Source organism: Schistocerca cancellata, chromosome 2 (genome assembly GCF_023864275.1).
Source record: "Schistocerca cancellata isolate TAMUIC-IGC-003103 chromosome 2, iqSchCanc2.1, whole genome shotgun sequence".
Classification (NCBI taxonomy): Eukaryota; Metazoa; Arthropoda; class Insecta; order Orthoptera; family Acrididae; genus Schistocerca; species Schistocerca cancellata.
The window spans coordinates 403,017,625-403,034,946 of NC_064627.1; the positions used below are offsets into that span (position 1 = coordinate 403,017,625).

Consider the following 17,322-nt stretch of genomic DNA (forward strand, 5'->3'; position numbering starts at 1 on the left):
CGACCCTGTATTACAACCTTGCTTTTTCACTAACAATCAAACTAACATTATATTTCTTAAAAGTACTAATGTCACTCTTCAATCTTCTGTACACCCATTCCAAATATCTAAACACTGTAGAGTGTACAGAGACCTTCGTGATGCCGGTAGACCACTGTGCTTATTGACTCACTGGATGTGGTAAAGCAGAGCCAGGAGATTAGCACAGTCGCATTTTCTATGTCTTCTAAGCCGGACCACTGTTTCTCTGTCAATAGATCTTATGGATCAGCTTCCACGCAAAGCAACCGAGCCGTGCTGCGGCTCGCGTTGGTGCCGTTGTTACGTTGGCTTCGTTTAGTTGGTGTGGTTACGGTTGTCGTCGTCTTCTTCTTGTGTTCATTGGCGCCACTCCGTTTGCAAGCGTTGTCTGTCCGTTAGTGGCAGCAGCGGAGATTATCGATATCTAGTAACGGTGGTACTATCTTTGCGGCGACGTTGTGGTGTTTCCGCGTCCTGTGAGTCAGCAGTTCGGTTGGGGACGGACGAGTAGCCAGGTCCGCGCAGCGCCAGAACAAGCCGGGACCATTGGCGGCACGTATGCACTGCCGGATGGAAGGGTTGTAGTCGCGAGGGGTACAACCTCGTTGTCAACCGGACCCAGGAAGTTTAAGATCAGCGGGCCTTAATTCAAGAAGTGAAACCTCCACCATTGTGAGATCTCGCCATTTGCTTGCGTGTTGCTGCTCGCAGTGTCGCCGAGATGAAGAGCAGCGAGTGGAGCGTTTGGGGAAGGCGAACCTAATTAGTCTTCCCCCACTTCTTATTATTAATTGATGCATTCTACACGTTATTATTTGTGAAATTCAACGCGTGGTATTTTTCCTGCCTAGTGGCCGCTAACGTCCCAGTTACCTGCCCTGGAGCTTAGTGTATGTTACGGCAGTGTACTTTTCCTCGCCTTGCCGTTGCTGTCCGGTAAGGCGTGTAGTTCAACAGCTTCCTTGATTTGTGGTCCAGGTGGTGTTTTTTATTTTTTTTCCTACTCTGATAGTAGTGGTTACTTTCTGCTTCTGGATGCTCTAAAAACCGGAGTCTGAAGACGTAGTGCTGACCGCCGGTTCCGGCTTGGGTGCGTTATTCCATCGTTGCAATGGTCATCGCACGTTAGGTATATTCGGAGAAATGATTATGGGTCACGAATTTAAACTACCACTAGTCTGAGTTACCATCTCGTGAAGTGAATGCAACGCTTGGCTGCTTGTGTCATCGCCTGCGAAGTTTTGAGATACTCACCCAGGTCGGCCCCCGTCTCTTAATATGGTCAGATTTGATGACTATTTTTTTAAAAAATATTGTAATGACTGTAATTTTAAGTTTTAAGATGTTTAACTGGTTCTTAAAAGGATTGATAGTCAGGCCTTCAGCTGTGAAACAGTTTTAAATTATTACTATTGGAGCCTTCAGTCGAGAGGTAGTTGCATTTGTTGTCATTAAGGCCTTCAGCCGTGAGTGTTATTTGTCTTAAAATTTTAATTAGACAATTGTATTCTAGCAGTGAGATTTTGATGATTGTCCTTTAAAAATATTTTAATAACTGTAATTGCCAGATGATAAAGTTAACTATTTCTTAAAAGATTGCTATTCAGGCTTCAGCCGCGAAACAGTTTTAAAATTATTACTATTGGGGCCTTTAGCCGAGGAATAGTTGAATTTGTTGTCATTAAGGCTTTCAGCCTTGAGTGTTACTTGTCTTAAAATTTTAATTAGACACCTGTATTCTAGCAGTGAGGTTTTGATGAGTGTTCTTTAAAAATACTTTAATAACTGTAATTGCAAGTAGAAGAAGTTAACTGGTTCTTAAAGGATTGCTATTCAGGAGGTTCAGCCGTTAAACAGTTTTTAAATTATTACTATTGAGGGCTTCAGGCAAGAAATAGTTTGACTTTGTTTTCATTAAGTCCTTCAGCATGGGTGTTACTTGTCTTAAAATTTCAATTAGACAATTGTATTCTAGCAGTGAGATTTTGATGATTGTACTTTTAAAAATATTTTAATAACTGTAAATGCTGATTGAAATAGTTTAACTGGTTCTTAAGATGCTGTTCAGGCCTTCAGCCATGAAACAGTTTTAAATTATCACTATCGGGGCCTTCAGCCGAGAAAGAGTTTGAATTTGTTGTCATTAAGACCTTCAGCCGTGAAACACTTATTAGTTTCTTGTCACCTTTCATTTGTTGTTATTTCCAAGTAAAGTGTACGTGACTGAAAAATAAACTAACCATCAGTAATTGACTTCGGTCCAGCCCACAATCGCAACCCAATCCTGCCTTCCTTGGTACCAAGTCTCAGAAACATTTACGCGGCTGTTGTTACTTTTATGTACGTCACAAATGACATGTAGCAAGAACATAAAATGAAGTAGTTCATACGTGAAGCGATCACATTATCTTGATATAATGAATCTGCTTTTTCTAAACAAAGCACGTTAACTGCAAACTACACTTAAAGTGTCAGTGATATAACCTTCGAAAGAGGCTCGAAACCTTAGAAACACTGAACTTCCTGTAGGCTTGGCCGGCAGCGCTCCTGGGAGAATTCAGTATTTCGCCTGTGTCATTCTGCAGGAAAGTGATGTGGTGAGCTCCACAACAAAAGTTGTTTCCAGTAATCGTGAAATGACGTTAGTTATGCAGAAATTTTCAAGCAAGAAGTGCACATTCATACACATGTACGTCTGGTTGACGGCAACGTTTCGTCTGTACAAGGAGGTGGTTTCCAAAAATGAAACTTTTTTCTGTCGGTATACGTTTAAGAAAGGAGGGATCCCCCGTGCCATGTAACAACGAAGAAGCCGCGGATCTGAGGAAAGAAGAGGGCATGCCAGGTATGGAAGAGGAAGAACCAGGGGCAAGCATTTGAAACATATCAAATCAATACAGAGGACCCTGTTTTCTGTTCGGTCCACTCTAAAAGAAACAAAGTACTATCCGTATCATAGGCAGGGTCTATAAAAACGTGTGCCTGTAGACTCTGAAAAGCAAATTAATTTATGCTTCCTTCAGATGGATCTGAACAAGCATACATAAATGATGACTCATTGCTGGAGAACGTCCTATTTCCTGATGAAGCGGCTTCTCCACATGAGGGTTTTTCCAAAGCACACGATGCTCTTATCTGGTAACAGGGGAATCCCACGCCTCAGCAGAAAGATACGCTGAAGTAGGATTACTTACGCGGCATTTCTAGTGACAAAGTAATTGATGTTTGCTTCGTACGATATGACAGTGAAGATCCAGTAACTGAGTTCGAGAAAGATTACACGAAAACCGTTATTAACTGAAATGAACACGCTATTTGCCTTCTGTTTCTTAGATTTCCTATTCCAGTGGCAGGTTTGCATTCACTAGCAGAGAGCATTGTGATGCGTCACGGAAAACTCACGTGCTATATCCGCTAAACAAATTATCAAGACTCGTCGCGCACGGCTGCTTATTCAGACTGCCTATTCGATAACTGTGCATGCCATTTCCGCCCAAAAACTGTTTGTGTATACAAAAGAACTTTCATATTAATTGTTCACTCAACCGTCGGTAAAAAAGACGAATTTTCCTTTGCAAATTGTCCGTACTTTCTACATGTAATATTTACGTACGCATCGAAAATAATCACTGCATATCTTACTGAGACATGGGTTAATAGCACGACAAATTATGGATTCAGTTATATCAAGTTCCAGTTCGTGACCAGAAAGAGTGCGTTCTGCAGGCTGACGAAGAATATGGGGTGTGAATCAGCAAACGACACATCGCTGTAGAAAGCGATACATATCACGGAGAGCACATTACGGGCAGTTCATTCGTCCATCTAATTTTCAGTGTGTGCAAAATCCATTGGAGAACAAATGGTTCAAATGGCTCTGAGCACTATGGGACTTAACATCTATGGTCATCAGTCCCCTAGAACTTAGAACTACTTAAACCTAACTAACCTAAAGACGTCACACAACACCCAGTCATCACGAGGCAGAGAAAATCCCTGACCCCGCCGGGAATCGAACCCGGGAACCCGGGCGTGGGAAGCGAGAACGCTACCGCACGACCACGAGCTGCAGACCATTGGAGAACCTTCCCCGATGAGCTGTTATTAAACTTTATCTTCTGTCTTATGTACAGATGAGTCGACATTTGGAAGAGATGAAATGGTAGACTTTTTCAGTCATTCTTGGTAGCCAGTTGAAAATCCTTATGGTACAGATCAGACTACAAACCAGAGACGCCCTTCCCAATAAGTAGCAGTTCGTGTTCTATGCAAAGCAGAGATCCAGAGTATTTCGTTGCTTAATCAAAGGTGTCTTTGGTGATAGATAGCACGCTTCCCGATCTCGAGTGTTTGGAGTGTCACCTAAAGCAATTGTTTATCTGGAAAACATTCAACGTAGCATTAAAGTATGGACTCCGGGACAGTCCTTTGTAAAGATGGAACACTCAGTCACCCGACAAGTACACGCGTGTGTGAAAGCGAGCGGCGAGCATTTTGAAAATGTGTTTGTGCTTCTAACGTGACAAATTCGTACAGTCTTCTTTCACGAACAAAGTGTGTGCTACAAGTGTAACTTTTGTGTGCAATATCCGCCTCCAGTGCTTTTAAAAGTACTTCTTGATCCCCTGTGTCCAAAGACGGACGGGAAGCTATAGAAATTACAGGTTCCTACTGTTCTTTCAGGCAACACGACAACGACGGTGTCCACAAGGTACGTGGTGGATAGCGTTCGTGGACGCGATGTGATGCGCATCGTCACCATGAAGGTCGACTTCACCGTCGCATCCATGCACATCCACCTCTACAACCTGTTCAACGGCAACAAGGTGTTAGGTGAGTCACTAATTATCTTGCTCCGTGACAACGTGATGAAAGTACTGTGTAGTTCATCTGTCTACCTGTCTGTGCTTGAACAGAACAGTCATATGAAATGAGAATAACAAAAACAGCTGTATTTGTGCAATGAAACTCTGCTTCCATCAAAAGTAATTGCTTTGTTTACATCATAAAACCACAGGAGTTACGCGATCATCTAGTTTTTATGACTTATAAAATGAAATTTATATTCTGCAAGGAAACATAATACACATGGTCTAACACCAAATGATGTGCGATTCTAATTATGTGCAAACAAATAACCAAACCAACAAAAAACAAAGAGAAGTCATCGGCTTCCATTTTGTCTCTTAAACATTTATTTACGTTTCCTCCCCAACCCGTTGTGCCAACACTACGGGTAATCCTACTAGTTACTACCTCATTTATGTAGTGTACCGTAGTTTTGGTAGAGTGCAGCTCTAGTGAACTGTTCTGTGCGGATGGCGCACGACATCTCTTAAATGCAGTGACGAGGAACTTCACTTAGTTTCTGATTACAAAGAGTGGCCAGCCATCTGACCAGTGGCGCTGAGCTACCACGCCGGCTCCATTCGACCAGGTGGCCGTCTGTAAGTAAATGTATTGGCAGTAATTCGTTTCAGGGCGAAGAAACAAATATTTTTTATAACTTGTTGCCACATGAACACTCATTCACCTTAAATTGTGGCATGCCGCATCTGACCAGTGAGAAGAATGTTTAATGTCCAATCCATTATTGCTTACTGCAGTGTATTACGCATTTGTCGAAATACATTCTTCCATCTTCATTTGTATGGAACTATGTTCATTTCACTCGTAGAGTTAATAACATTATTATCGTTTTGCTCAGTTCTTACAGCGCTGTGATACACAAAGCATTAAACACCGCAGTTGTTACTTTGATTAAATTACTCCACTTCTGCTCTGAAGCATCAAAGTCAGACTACTTATGCAACAGGAGACTACCCAGGTGCCAATATTCGGCCCGTCCTGCCGGAGGTTCGAGTCCTCCCGCGGGCAGGGGTGTGCGTGTTGTTTTTAGCATAAGTTAGTTTAAGTAGTGTGTAAGTCTAGGGACAAACGACCTAAGCAGTTTGGTCCCTTAGGAATTCACACACACGCAGGTACCATTATTCAATAAAGACTTATCGAATAGTGCCTTACTTCTTGTTCTACGAGCTCTTGCCGTATATTCCTTCTTTCTCCGTTAGTAATTAATGCGGTTAATACCCACCAATTGAGAGATGAAACAATTAAAGCAGCGGAGGATCAAACAGGTAAATAAACAAGGCCTAGTACAAATCCTAGGATATCGTATTGAACCTAACTCATGAAAGGGATAAATACAAAAATGCAGCAAGTTAGGTATGCGAAAGAGAATCAAAACGTCTAAAAATGAGACTGACGGGAAGTGCAGAATGTCTAATCAGGAATTGCTGGATGACAAACCTAAGGATTTGGAAGCATATTTCACTACAGGAAAGGTAGATATCGTCTAAAGGAGAATGAAAGAGCTTTTTGCAGAAAACCTGTATGAATATCAAGAGGTCACTTGGAAAACCAGTTCAAGGCAAAGAAGGGAAAACTGAAAGGTGAAAGAGTATGTAGAGCGTCTATATAAATGAGATGTACTTGAGGACAGAATTATAGAAAGAAGAGGACATACACGAAGATGAAATGGATGATACATGCTGCGTGAAAAATTTGACAGAGCACTGAAAAGTCTAAGCCGAAACAATGCCTCGGAAGTAGACACCATTCCGTTAGAACTACCGATACGCGTGGTAGAGCCATCCGTGTCAAAACCCTTCCAGCTGGCGTGCAAAATGTATGAGACAAGCGGAATAACCTCAGATTTCAAGAAGAATGTAATAATTCCAATTCCAAAGAAAGCATATGCTGACAGGTATGTATATTACCAAAATTTCAGTTTAATAAGTCATGGCTGCGCTACACTGAAGGAATCAGCGTGTCTTCCTAGGCCGAAAGGTCGGGGTAACCCGCTGAACCTCCTTCGTGCTAGGGATTGGGGCTTGCAATTGTTCCCCATGAACGAGGAATTCCCAGTAAGCGCGAGTCATAAGCTCGCGTTGATTACGTCCCTGCCCTTTGTACACACCGCCCGTCGCTACTACCGATTGAATGATTTAGTGAGGTCTTCGGACTGGTACGCGGCATCGACTCTGTCGTTGCCGATGCTACCGGAAAGATGACCAAACTTGATCATTTAGAGGAAGTAAAAGTCGTAACAAGGCAATTTTTGGCAATTTTGACTGCAATGCTGTCTTTGAAATTCTGAAGGTAGCAGGGTAAAACAACGTTATTTACAACTTGTACAGAAACCAGAAGTCAGTTACAAGATTCGAGGGGCTTGAAAGGAAAGCTGTGGTTGAGAAGGGAGTGAGACAGGGCTGTAGCCTATCCCCGATGTTATTCAATCTTTACATCTACATCTACATCATACTCCGCAAGCCACCTAATGGTGTATGGCAGAGGGTACTTTCGGTATCGCTATCCTGTTCCACTCGCGAATAGTGCGTGGGAAGAATGGTTGTCGGTAAGCCTTTGTATTCGCTCTAATTCCCGAATTTTTTTCTCTGCTCAATACGCGAGGTGTATTGGGGAGAAGTAATATGTTGTCCGACTCCTCCTGAAAAGTGGTGTTCTGAAATTTTAATAGTAATCTCTCCGTGATGCACAACGACTCTCTTGTAACGTCTGTCAGTGGAGTTTGTTTAGCATCTCCGTAACGCTCTGTCGCCAGCTAAACGATCCCGTGACGAAACATGCCGCTCTTCTTTGGATCTTGTCTATTTCCTCTGTCAGTCCTATCTGACAGAGATACGCGGAATCTGAGTCTGGTGTCTGCTTTTCCCTCTATGTGTTTTATATGGTAATTCCACTTAAGGTCGCACTGGATAGTTACGCCTAAATATTTTACGACAGACGCTGTCTGCAGCTGTTTGTCATCAATAGTGTAGCTGTATAGTACATTGACCAAGCAGTGATGGAAACCAAAGAAAAATTTGGAGTAGGAGTTAAAGTTTAGGGAGAAGAAATAAAACCTCTGTGGTTTGCTGAAGATACTGTAATTCTTTCAGAGACAGCAAAGGACTTGGGAGTGCAGTTGACCGGACTGGTCGGCGTTTTGAAAGAAGGAGATATGATAAGATGAGTATCTAGAAAAGAAAAACGATAATGGAATGTAATTGTACTAAATCAGATGACGATGAGGGAATTAGGCAGGAAACGAGAAACTTAAAGTAGAACATGAGTTGTGCTATTTGTGCAATAGCAAGAAAAGAGTTTCTGAATATTTAAGTCTTTTCTGAAGGCAGTTGTATGGATTGTAGCAATGTATGGAAGTGAAAAATGGACGATAAACAGACAATAGAAAATAGAAGCTTTTAAAATGTGGTGCGACAGAAGAATTCTGAAGGTTTGTAGGGTAGATCGTGTAACTAATAAGGAGGTACTGAACAGAAATGGGTATAAAAGAGATTTTTGGTAGATCTTGACTAAAAAAAATGATCGGTTAACAGAAAACCAAACTTTAGTACCAGAGGTAAGTGTGAGGGTTAGAAATTGGAGACCAAGAGATGAATACAGTAGGCAGAATCAGAAGGATGTCGATTGCAGTAGTGTGCTTGCACTAGTTATTTGGAGATGAAGAGGCTTGCACAGGTCAGAGTAGCATAGAGAGCCGCATCAAAACAAATTCTCTTCGACAACCCAGATATAGATTTTTTCCTGGTTTTACCTGACATCTTCCGGAAAATAGTGGTAAGATTCCTTTAAAAAGGACACGACCGATTTCCTGTACCATCCATGGGCAGTTGTAGAATGTGTTTTGTCCCCAACGACATCGTCCGCGACAGACCAATCATTCCTTGACTGTCTGGCTTGTTTTCCATCATCTGTAGCAGGTAGCAAACGAGATAATGAAGCTGTGGCAGTGCTAAGAGGTTAACCTTCGCGACTTTAAGTTATTCTTCCACTCCTTTTTTCACCTGCGTTGAACAACATTGACAAGAATAACACTCGGTGGTAACAAAACTAAGTAGAGACATTGTTTTGATTGTAGCGCCCCACATCCGTCGTGATGTTCCAGCGTTCGGTGCTCTTCGTGTATATACTCCTTGTCAGTACCAAAGAAAGTGCAACAATATTGTCGATGGTTTTTAATTAGCATAGACAAAGTTGTACCTTGCGGCAGGAATAAATTGACAGAGTTTCTTCAGCCGACACATAGGAAATATATAGCTGTGATATAGGACAAAACAATTATTAATTCCCAACGAACTAGGGTAAGGTGTCTTAAAACTAATAAAGCCAAAACTCCCATAAAATGGTACAAACAGTATATTCATAAGAGTGACATACCTATCACGAATTTTCCTACTGTTATTTATGCTGCCACTGTTTAGAAATAGTTAGTCATAATTTATTTTTCCATTAGAAATTGTACTCTGGAGATAAGAAAGTAATTATGACAAAAAGCATTTTCAGACCGAAAACAAATCTACACACAGTTCTAGAACATTTGTCACATTTACCCAGATGTATACTGTGTATTACCAAATTTGTTTACAGAAACAGAAAACTGTGCTCTATCTGCCGAATTATTCATAACTGTCACGCTTGTTATATCCATAATTGTCACGCTTGTTATATGAAGATAATTATTAAGCAATTATTAAGAAATATAATGCTTAAATATGATACGCTCCATTCTAAAATACTCTGCGCATCGGAATTAAAGGATCACTTTTCTAAAACCTGCAGTTGGCTCCCATTTTGACATATAAGTTCGAAATTTGTTTCAAAGATGCTTATAACCGTCCTCTGTAATGGCCACCCTACGATGTGCCTCTCGTGTTCGGCGACGTTTCAAACATCACAGTGTCAGCTCATGCGGAAAAATGGCACGAAATCCAAAGAGATACTGGTCGTATGTGAAGAATGCTAGCAGCAAGATACAGTCAATGCCATCTCTGCGCGATAGCAATGCTTCCAAAGCAGAGTTACTAAACACACCCTTCCAAAATGCCATCACAAAAGAAGACGAAGTAAATATCCCAGAATTCGAATCAAGAACAGCTGCAAACATGAGTAACGTAGAGGTGGGTACCCTCGGAGTAGCGAAGCAACTCACATCACTTAATCAAAGCAAGTCTTCTGGTCCAGACTGTATACCAGTTAGGTTCCTTTCAGAGTATGCCGATACAATAACTCCATACTTAACAATCATGTACAACCGTTCGCTCGACGAAAAATACGCACCCAAAGAGTGGAAAGCTGCACAGGTCACATCGATGTTCAAGAAAGATTGTAGGAGTAATCCACTATATTATAGGCCCATATCATTAACGTCGATATGCAGTAGAATTTTGGAACATACATTGTGTTCGAACATTATGAATTATCTCGAAGAAAACGGTCTATTGACCCACAGTCAACATGGGTTTAGAAAATATCGTTCTTGTGAAACACAAACTAGCTTTTTACCCACACAAAGTGTTGAGTGCTATTGACAAGGGATGTTGAATTGATTCCGTATTTCTGGATTTCCGGAAGGCTTTTGACACTGTAGCACACAAGCGGCTTGTAGTGAAATTGCGTGCTTATGTGTCTCAGTTATATGACTGGATTCGTGATTTCCTGTCAGAGAGGTCACAGTTCGTAGTAAATGACGAAAAGTCATCGGTTAAAACACAAGTGATTTCTGGTGTTCCTCAAGGTAGTTTTCTAGACCCTTTGCTGTTGCTTATCTATATAAACATTTGGGAGACAATCTGAGCAGCCGTCTGAGGCTTCTTTCAGATGACGTTGTCGATTATCGACTAGTAAAGTCATCAAAAGATAAAAACAAATTGCAAAACGATTTAGAAAAAAATATCTGTATGATGCGAAAACTGGCAATTGACCTTAAATAACCAAAAGTGTGAAGTCATCCACATGAGTGCTAAAAGGAGTCCGTTAAAATTAGTTTACACGAGAAATCAGTCAAATCTAAAGGCCGTAAAATCAACTAAATATCTTGGAATTACAATTATGAACAACTTGAAATGGAAGGAAGACACAGAAAACGTTGGGGAGAAGGCTAACCGAAGACTACGTTTTATTGGCAGGACACTTAGAAAATGTAACAGATCTACTAAGTAAACTGCCTACACTACGGTTCTCCGTCCTCTTTAAGAATACTGCTGCACAGTGTGGGATCCTTACCAGATAGGATTGAGGGAATGCATCGCAAAAGTTCAAAGAAGGGCAGCACGTTTTTTATTATGGAGAAATAGAGGAGAGAGTGTCACTGAAATGATACGGGATTTGAGATGGACATCATTAAAACAAAGGCGTTTTTCGTTGCGGAGGAATCTTCTCACGGAAGTCCTATCATCAGCTTTCTCCTCTGAATGCGAAAATATTTTGTTGACACCGACCTTCATAGGGAGAAACGAGCACCATGATAAAATAAGGGAAATCAGAGCTCGTACGGAAATATATAGGTGTTCGTTTTTTATGCGCTATACGATATTGGAATAATAGAGAATTGTGAAGGTGGTTCGATGAACCCTCTGCCGGGCGCTTAAATGTGATTAGCAAAGTATCCATGTAGATGTACATGTAGATGTAGAAAGGCCACGGTTCAAGCCGTGAACTGTAAGCCGGGTTAATGAAGTCACATTGGCACCAAAATTCACCACAATTCTGTCACACGATCAGATCATCACAGCACCTCTTACCCGCATTTCACCCCTTCTTTTAACTCGTCTGCAATGGAAGTCACAACCGTGGCAGCCAGTGTTGAAATCACGCGGTTTTCCTATGGGTGGTCGAGGAAAACATTTCAGATCCACCACCGCTCAGAATCGACACTGAAAGACCTCAGGAGGTGCATGAAAGGCGTCAATGAAATCACCCCTTCCCTTGGGTCGTTGATTCCCACACATTTCGCTGTCGAAAACGACAGTTTGCTGTGCAATGAGCAACAGGAAGATGTTCTTGACAACCTTGAACACTACTTATATCCTCGGACCTTTCAACCGTTTACTAATGACATTGTGGGGCTGCATCTCCATTGAACGTGATCGCACACCTCTGTAGCGCAGAGTGACCACAGTTTTTGCTCTCTTATACAGGATGGAACCACTGGTGACCATTCAAAGCCATTCGATGAAATCTGAACATAATTCGAAGATCAAAAGGTACTTATGCTTTATCAACCTTCCTCTTTTCCCCCCTCCTGTGGAGCAATCACGCGATAATGCAGCATTAACATGTGCTTGAATAAAACGGCAAAGGGTCTCTCTAAGAATTACGCTCCCCCCCCCCCCTCCTCCACCTCCGCAGTTTGCCAATATCTTTCGTGTGACCAGCGCACCTTCGTTGAGCATGTTAGAAACGTATATTCATAAACTTCGACACGAATTCAGCCTGGTCAAGCGCCTAAGAGTTAGACAACCACTTAGACACCCATTTGGCGGGGCATAGCTATCATTGAGGATCTAGAGCTGTCGTCAGGCTGAATTGGTGTCGAAATTCCTGACAGGTACATTTCTAACGTGCTCAACGAAGTTGTGTGTGTGGTACCGAGATTGTTGCCGATCTGGGGGATCTTACAGGACAGGAGCATTTGCTGTTTTATTCATGCACATTTTAATGTTGCACTCTCATGTGATCACGCTACGAGGGGGGGGGGGAGGTGAGGAGGGAGGGGGGGGGGAAGTGTGAATGCAGTCCCATAACGTCCTTAGACAACACTGCCGAAGCTGTCAGCAGTGCCAGAGGTTATCCAGACCATCTTCCTTTTGTTCATCGCAGTGCGAACTGTCTTTTTCGACCGCGAAGTGTGTGGAAATCAACGCCCCAGGGAAAGAAGTGATTTCATTAACGCCCTTTATGCCACCAGCTGGGCAATTTTCGTGTCGATTCGCGGCGGTGTGTCTCAAATGTGTTCCATGGTCCTCCACAACAAAATCCTGATTTCGACGCTTGGTGTCGCTGTTCTGACCTCCATCGCAGAGACGTCAAACGATGGGACGAAATTTAGATAAGAGGGGTTACGATGGCCTTACCATCATGTGAGACGCTCACAGTGACATTGAGGAGAATTGTGGTGAAATCTGATGCCAATGTGACTTTGTTAACCCACCTTGCAGTTCGCACGAACCTTTGAGGTGTGGCCCTTTTTCGAATGTCTGAAGCGTCACCGGGCCCGTCAGTGTCACTGCAGGGCGCCACACTTTGCACTGTGTCAGAGGTATGTTGTTGGCACCTCTGAGCGAAATTTCGAACTTATGCGTCATAATGGGAGGCAATCACGGGGTTTGAAAAAGTGATACTTTAATTATGTTGCACAGTGTGTGATACAGTTACTGCCTAGCCACTAGGTACACAGCAGTGTACCAAGGATTGCTGCCCTTCCTACGCCAGCGACAACAACCACTGGGTACCGCAATTCCTGCAGTAAACTGATTTGAGAAAAAGAAATCCTCCAGAGGCCAGAAGCAGGATAGCCAGAAAGTTATGCCTGTGACCAAAGCTGTGGCAAGTACGCAAAAAGAAAGGAAACTGAGGAGACTGATTCTGATTCCGGCATCTGTCTGACAGCAACATGGATAATGTCGATTTCTTTGAAGAATCCAAACCAGATGGTATTTTAATGACTAACACAGTACATGCACGTGGAGGAGATTATATCTTGACTAAATTTTGAGGGCCAATAGGAATTCATACAGCTGCATATACATCTGCACGATATAAAAAGTACTGGAAAATGACCTAGAAGTTATGGACCTATATGCTGTGGACAAGAGCAAAATAATTTTTAACAATGAAAATGACATTTCTCTTATTAAAATACATAAGAATTACAGCCATTGGCTGCTAGCGGGTATTGATCGAAAGTGATGGTGAAAGTTGAAAATTTGTGCCAGATCGGGATTCGAGGCGAGGTCTCTTGGTCCGACCACTGAGCCATCCTGAAAAAATGGTTACTGCATCTGCAGAGACTACCTTAGCACGCCTCCCGTCAGACCCAAATTCTCAAGTTATCCACACACTACTAACGTAGTGTTATGAAACGTCCCCTTAGAAAACTTAATGAATTACTGTGCTGATAAACCTCTTACATTATTTAATTTTCAAACACCTGAGCAGAACTGAACGTACTCAGACATTTCGCTCTTTACCTATTCTGATCAACACTAAACTGACACACAATAGTTTTAGCGCAACGCAATCTGACTTTCAATAATCCCTACAAAAGACCAACATTAGCCTATACCTTTCACAAATCACTTACCTCACAAAAATCTTCGTTACTCGATCTACTGCAATACAGCGAGCGACACTACTGCCAGCTTAATGAAAGATTCAAACTACTGAAGGCATTAACTACTGATAGGCATTGTTAGCAAATGAAAGATTTTGGTAGAGAACAAACAATGTATTTACCTTAATAGTGTTCAAAAGTAATAATATATATATATATATATATATATATATATATATATATATATATATATATCAGTTCATGACATCCAGTCTTACAAATTTACTGTCTCAGATGGACACACGTCCAGATCATCCGCTCTCAAAACTCCGCCATTTCTCTCCCCACATCCACCACTGCTGGCGGCTCACCTCCAACTGCGCAACACTACGCGCTGTTAACAGCCAACTGCCCAACACTATAATAGGAAATATTCCAACAATACCCCAGACTGCACACAGCACAGCCAGTGATTTTCATTCAGAGCGCTACATGGTGTTACCAACATAAAAACCTAAACAGCCTACTTACAGTGTCTTTTGTCCACTATTCTCATTACTCGCGGCATTTCGCCGATTCCCGTGGGAGTTCGAGCAAGGTGTGCTTCCGCACTGAAGAGATCGTTGGCCGTCTCGCCTTAATTGTACACGTATGTAGTGTAGTAGTGTGTGGAGAAGTTGAGAAGTTGGGCCTGACGCCAGGCATGCCAGGGTAGTCCGTGCAGTTGGACTGACCACTATGTCCGGATGGCTCTTCTCCCGTCGGAGGTTCGAGTCCTCCCTTGGATATGGATGTGTGTGTTGTCTTTAGCGTAAGTTAGTTTAAGTTAGATTACATAGTATGTAAACCCAGGGACCGATGACCTCAGCAGTTTGGTCCCAGGCAGAGCTTACCATAAATTTCCAAACTGCCGGCACGGTAGCTCAGCGTGTTCGGTCAGGTGGCTGCTTGCCCTCCGTAATAAAATAAAATAAAAAAAACTGAGTAAATGAATCAAAGATCAACTTGAACGAATGTCATCTGATGTCCGCCCAGGCCAAACGCAACGAACAGTACCGAACAAAATGAAAAAAAAGAAAAATAGATGGCTCAGTGGTCAGAGCTTCTGCCTATAAAGCAGTAGACCCGGGTTCAAAACCCCGTCCGCCACAAAATTTCAATTTCACCCATTAATTTCAGTCAATTCCCACTTGCAGTCAATGTCTGTAATTCCTTTGTATCTTAATTCATAATGGCTGGTGGATCAAAATGGTGTCTGTTCTTTTGGAAGTGTCTGAAAGAACAGAACCACATACATATTTTTGTCCTATTAATAATAGTGATGTAACAGGAAAACTGCCAAACTCTCAAATTTCTACTGAGGTGGGAAGTATCAAACGAGTAATCTGCTTTGTGTTCAACGGACCTGTTGATGTTCTTGAAAAGAAAAAAGACAATGTTCCCCTTTCATGCATCTCTTATTTCTGCATTAGTGTCACTATTTAAATATAATTGAAAAAACTTCTTACTCTTTACTGGTTGGCTTTATACTGTTAAAAATAGGAGAAACGACTAAATAAATTTCTTTAGTTCACTCCAACACACCTTTTAAGCCATAAATGTCTAAGAAACATACCCCACAGAAAAATCGTACTTATTCATATGTATCGTTTTGTCTACTCTGAGTTTCATTTACAAGACATTAACATTCTATCTTCAGTGTACATTACAATATTGCACCAGAATCATATTTTGAACAGGGCGTATCATATTTAAGAACTTGAGTTAAAAAATGATACGCTTTCGCTTATTTTTTCTAGTCTACTTTAGTAACTTTAAATAATTAGATACAGTTAATTTTAGAACAGCTTGTATTCTCTAACATTTACAATTTTTTATCAACAGTTACTCTTTTTCTTTAAAATACAGACAGATTTGTGATTTAGTATCATATTTAGGTCACCTTACCCTACCTTCTCTTTAGGTTATGTTTTGTCTTGGCGCACGGTCACCACAAATGTGCCCACTTTGCCTCATGCGCGTATGACTTACTACGTGCTCGCCGAGAACAAGTCTCTCACACTCTTTTATTTGCGTTATCGCTATGCTGTTTTACAGAGAGATGCAAAAAATCTTGCTCTCCGGCTTGGAGGTCGCGTAGTTACGCATCACCGGCTTGTTGCAGGGCACACGCTGAACACGTTCCTCAACAAGAACGGGCAGGAGGTGCTGGCGGACTTGGAGGAACCCTTGGGCGAAGCTCTCAGCGAGGTGTTCATCGACCTCGTCAACCAGATCTTCACCCACATCCCGCTCGACATCTGGCTGCCCTCTGGCGGGAGACGATAGCTGCAGTGGACGCCGACGATGCGGCCGTTTAATCCCGAATCGTCGTTAGCCAATTCAACCACCATGGCCATACTTAACATTTACTTTTCAGCAGGCGGTAGTTTGTGACGAACAGTTGCTTTTCTTTCTAGTTCGTTTGCCATGCAACATCGCTTGTGGTTGAAAAAGTGCCGAGAATTATTAATCTCTTATTCTTCTTTGTCTTTTCATTGTAATTCATATGCAAAACTCAACTGCACTTATGACCCAGAACATTATGAACACCTAAATAATAGCCGGTATGCATACCTTTACAACGGATAACAGCTGCGACGCATGGTGGCATGGAAGCAATGAGGCTTTGGTAGATCGCTGGATAGAGTTGGCGCCACATCTGCACACACAAGTCACCCAATTCCCGTGAATTCCTGGGAGGGGGACGATAAGCTCTGATGCCATGTTCAGTCACATCTTGGATCTGGCGAGTTGGGGGACAGCACATCTGTTTGAACCCACCACTGTGGTCCTCGAATCACTCCATCACACTGCCGGCCTTCTGACATGGCGCATTATCTTTCTGAAAAATGCCATTGCCGTGGGGAAACATGGTCGTCTTTAAGGGATGTACGTTGTCTGCAACTGGTGTACGATACTCCCTGCCTTGAACGTGCCCCACTGGACCCATGAACGCCCACGCCCAGAGCATGAAAGAGCCACCGCCTCTTTGCCTCCGTCCAGCAGTACAGGTGTCAAGGAGCCGTTCCTCTGGAAGGCGACGGATTCACGCCGTTCCATCAGAATTGTGAAGAGGGTATGGAATTCATCAGGCCATGCAACACTCTGCCACTGCGCCATCGTCC

General features: G+C 42.3%; 1 protein-coding gene across 1 annotated transcript in view; it reads left to right on the forward strand.

Moving 5' to 3' along the window:
• Positions 1–17,117, forward strand: part of LOC126161845 (protein takeout-like) — a 91,513-nt gene extending 74,396 nt beyond the window's left edge. The window contains exons 5-6 of the mRNA XM_049917950.1: positions 4,705–4,854; positions 16,320–17,117. Of these exons, the coding sequence (XP_049773907.1) occupies positions 4,705–4,854; positions 16,320–16,483 (314 nt within the window). The 3' untranslated portion in view covers positions 16,484–17,117. The remainder of the gene's footprint in view (positions 1–4,704; positions 4,855–16,319) is intronic.
• The last annotated feature ends 205 nt before the right edge of the window (positions 17,118–17,322 follow it).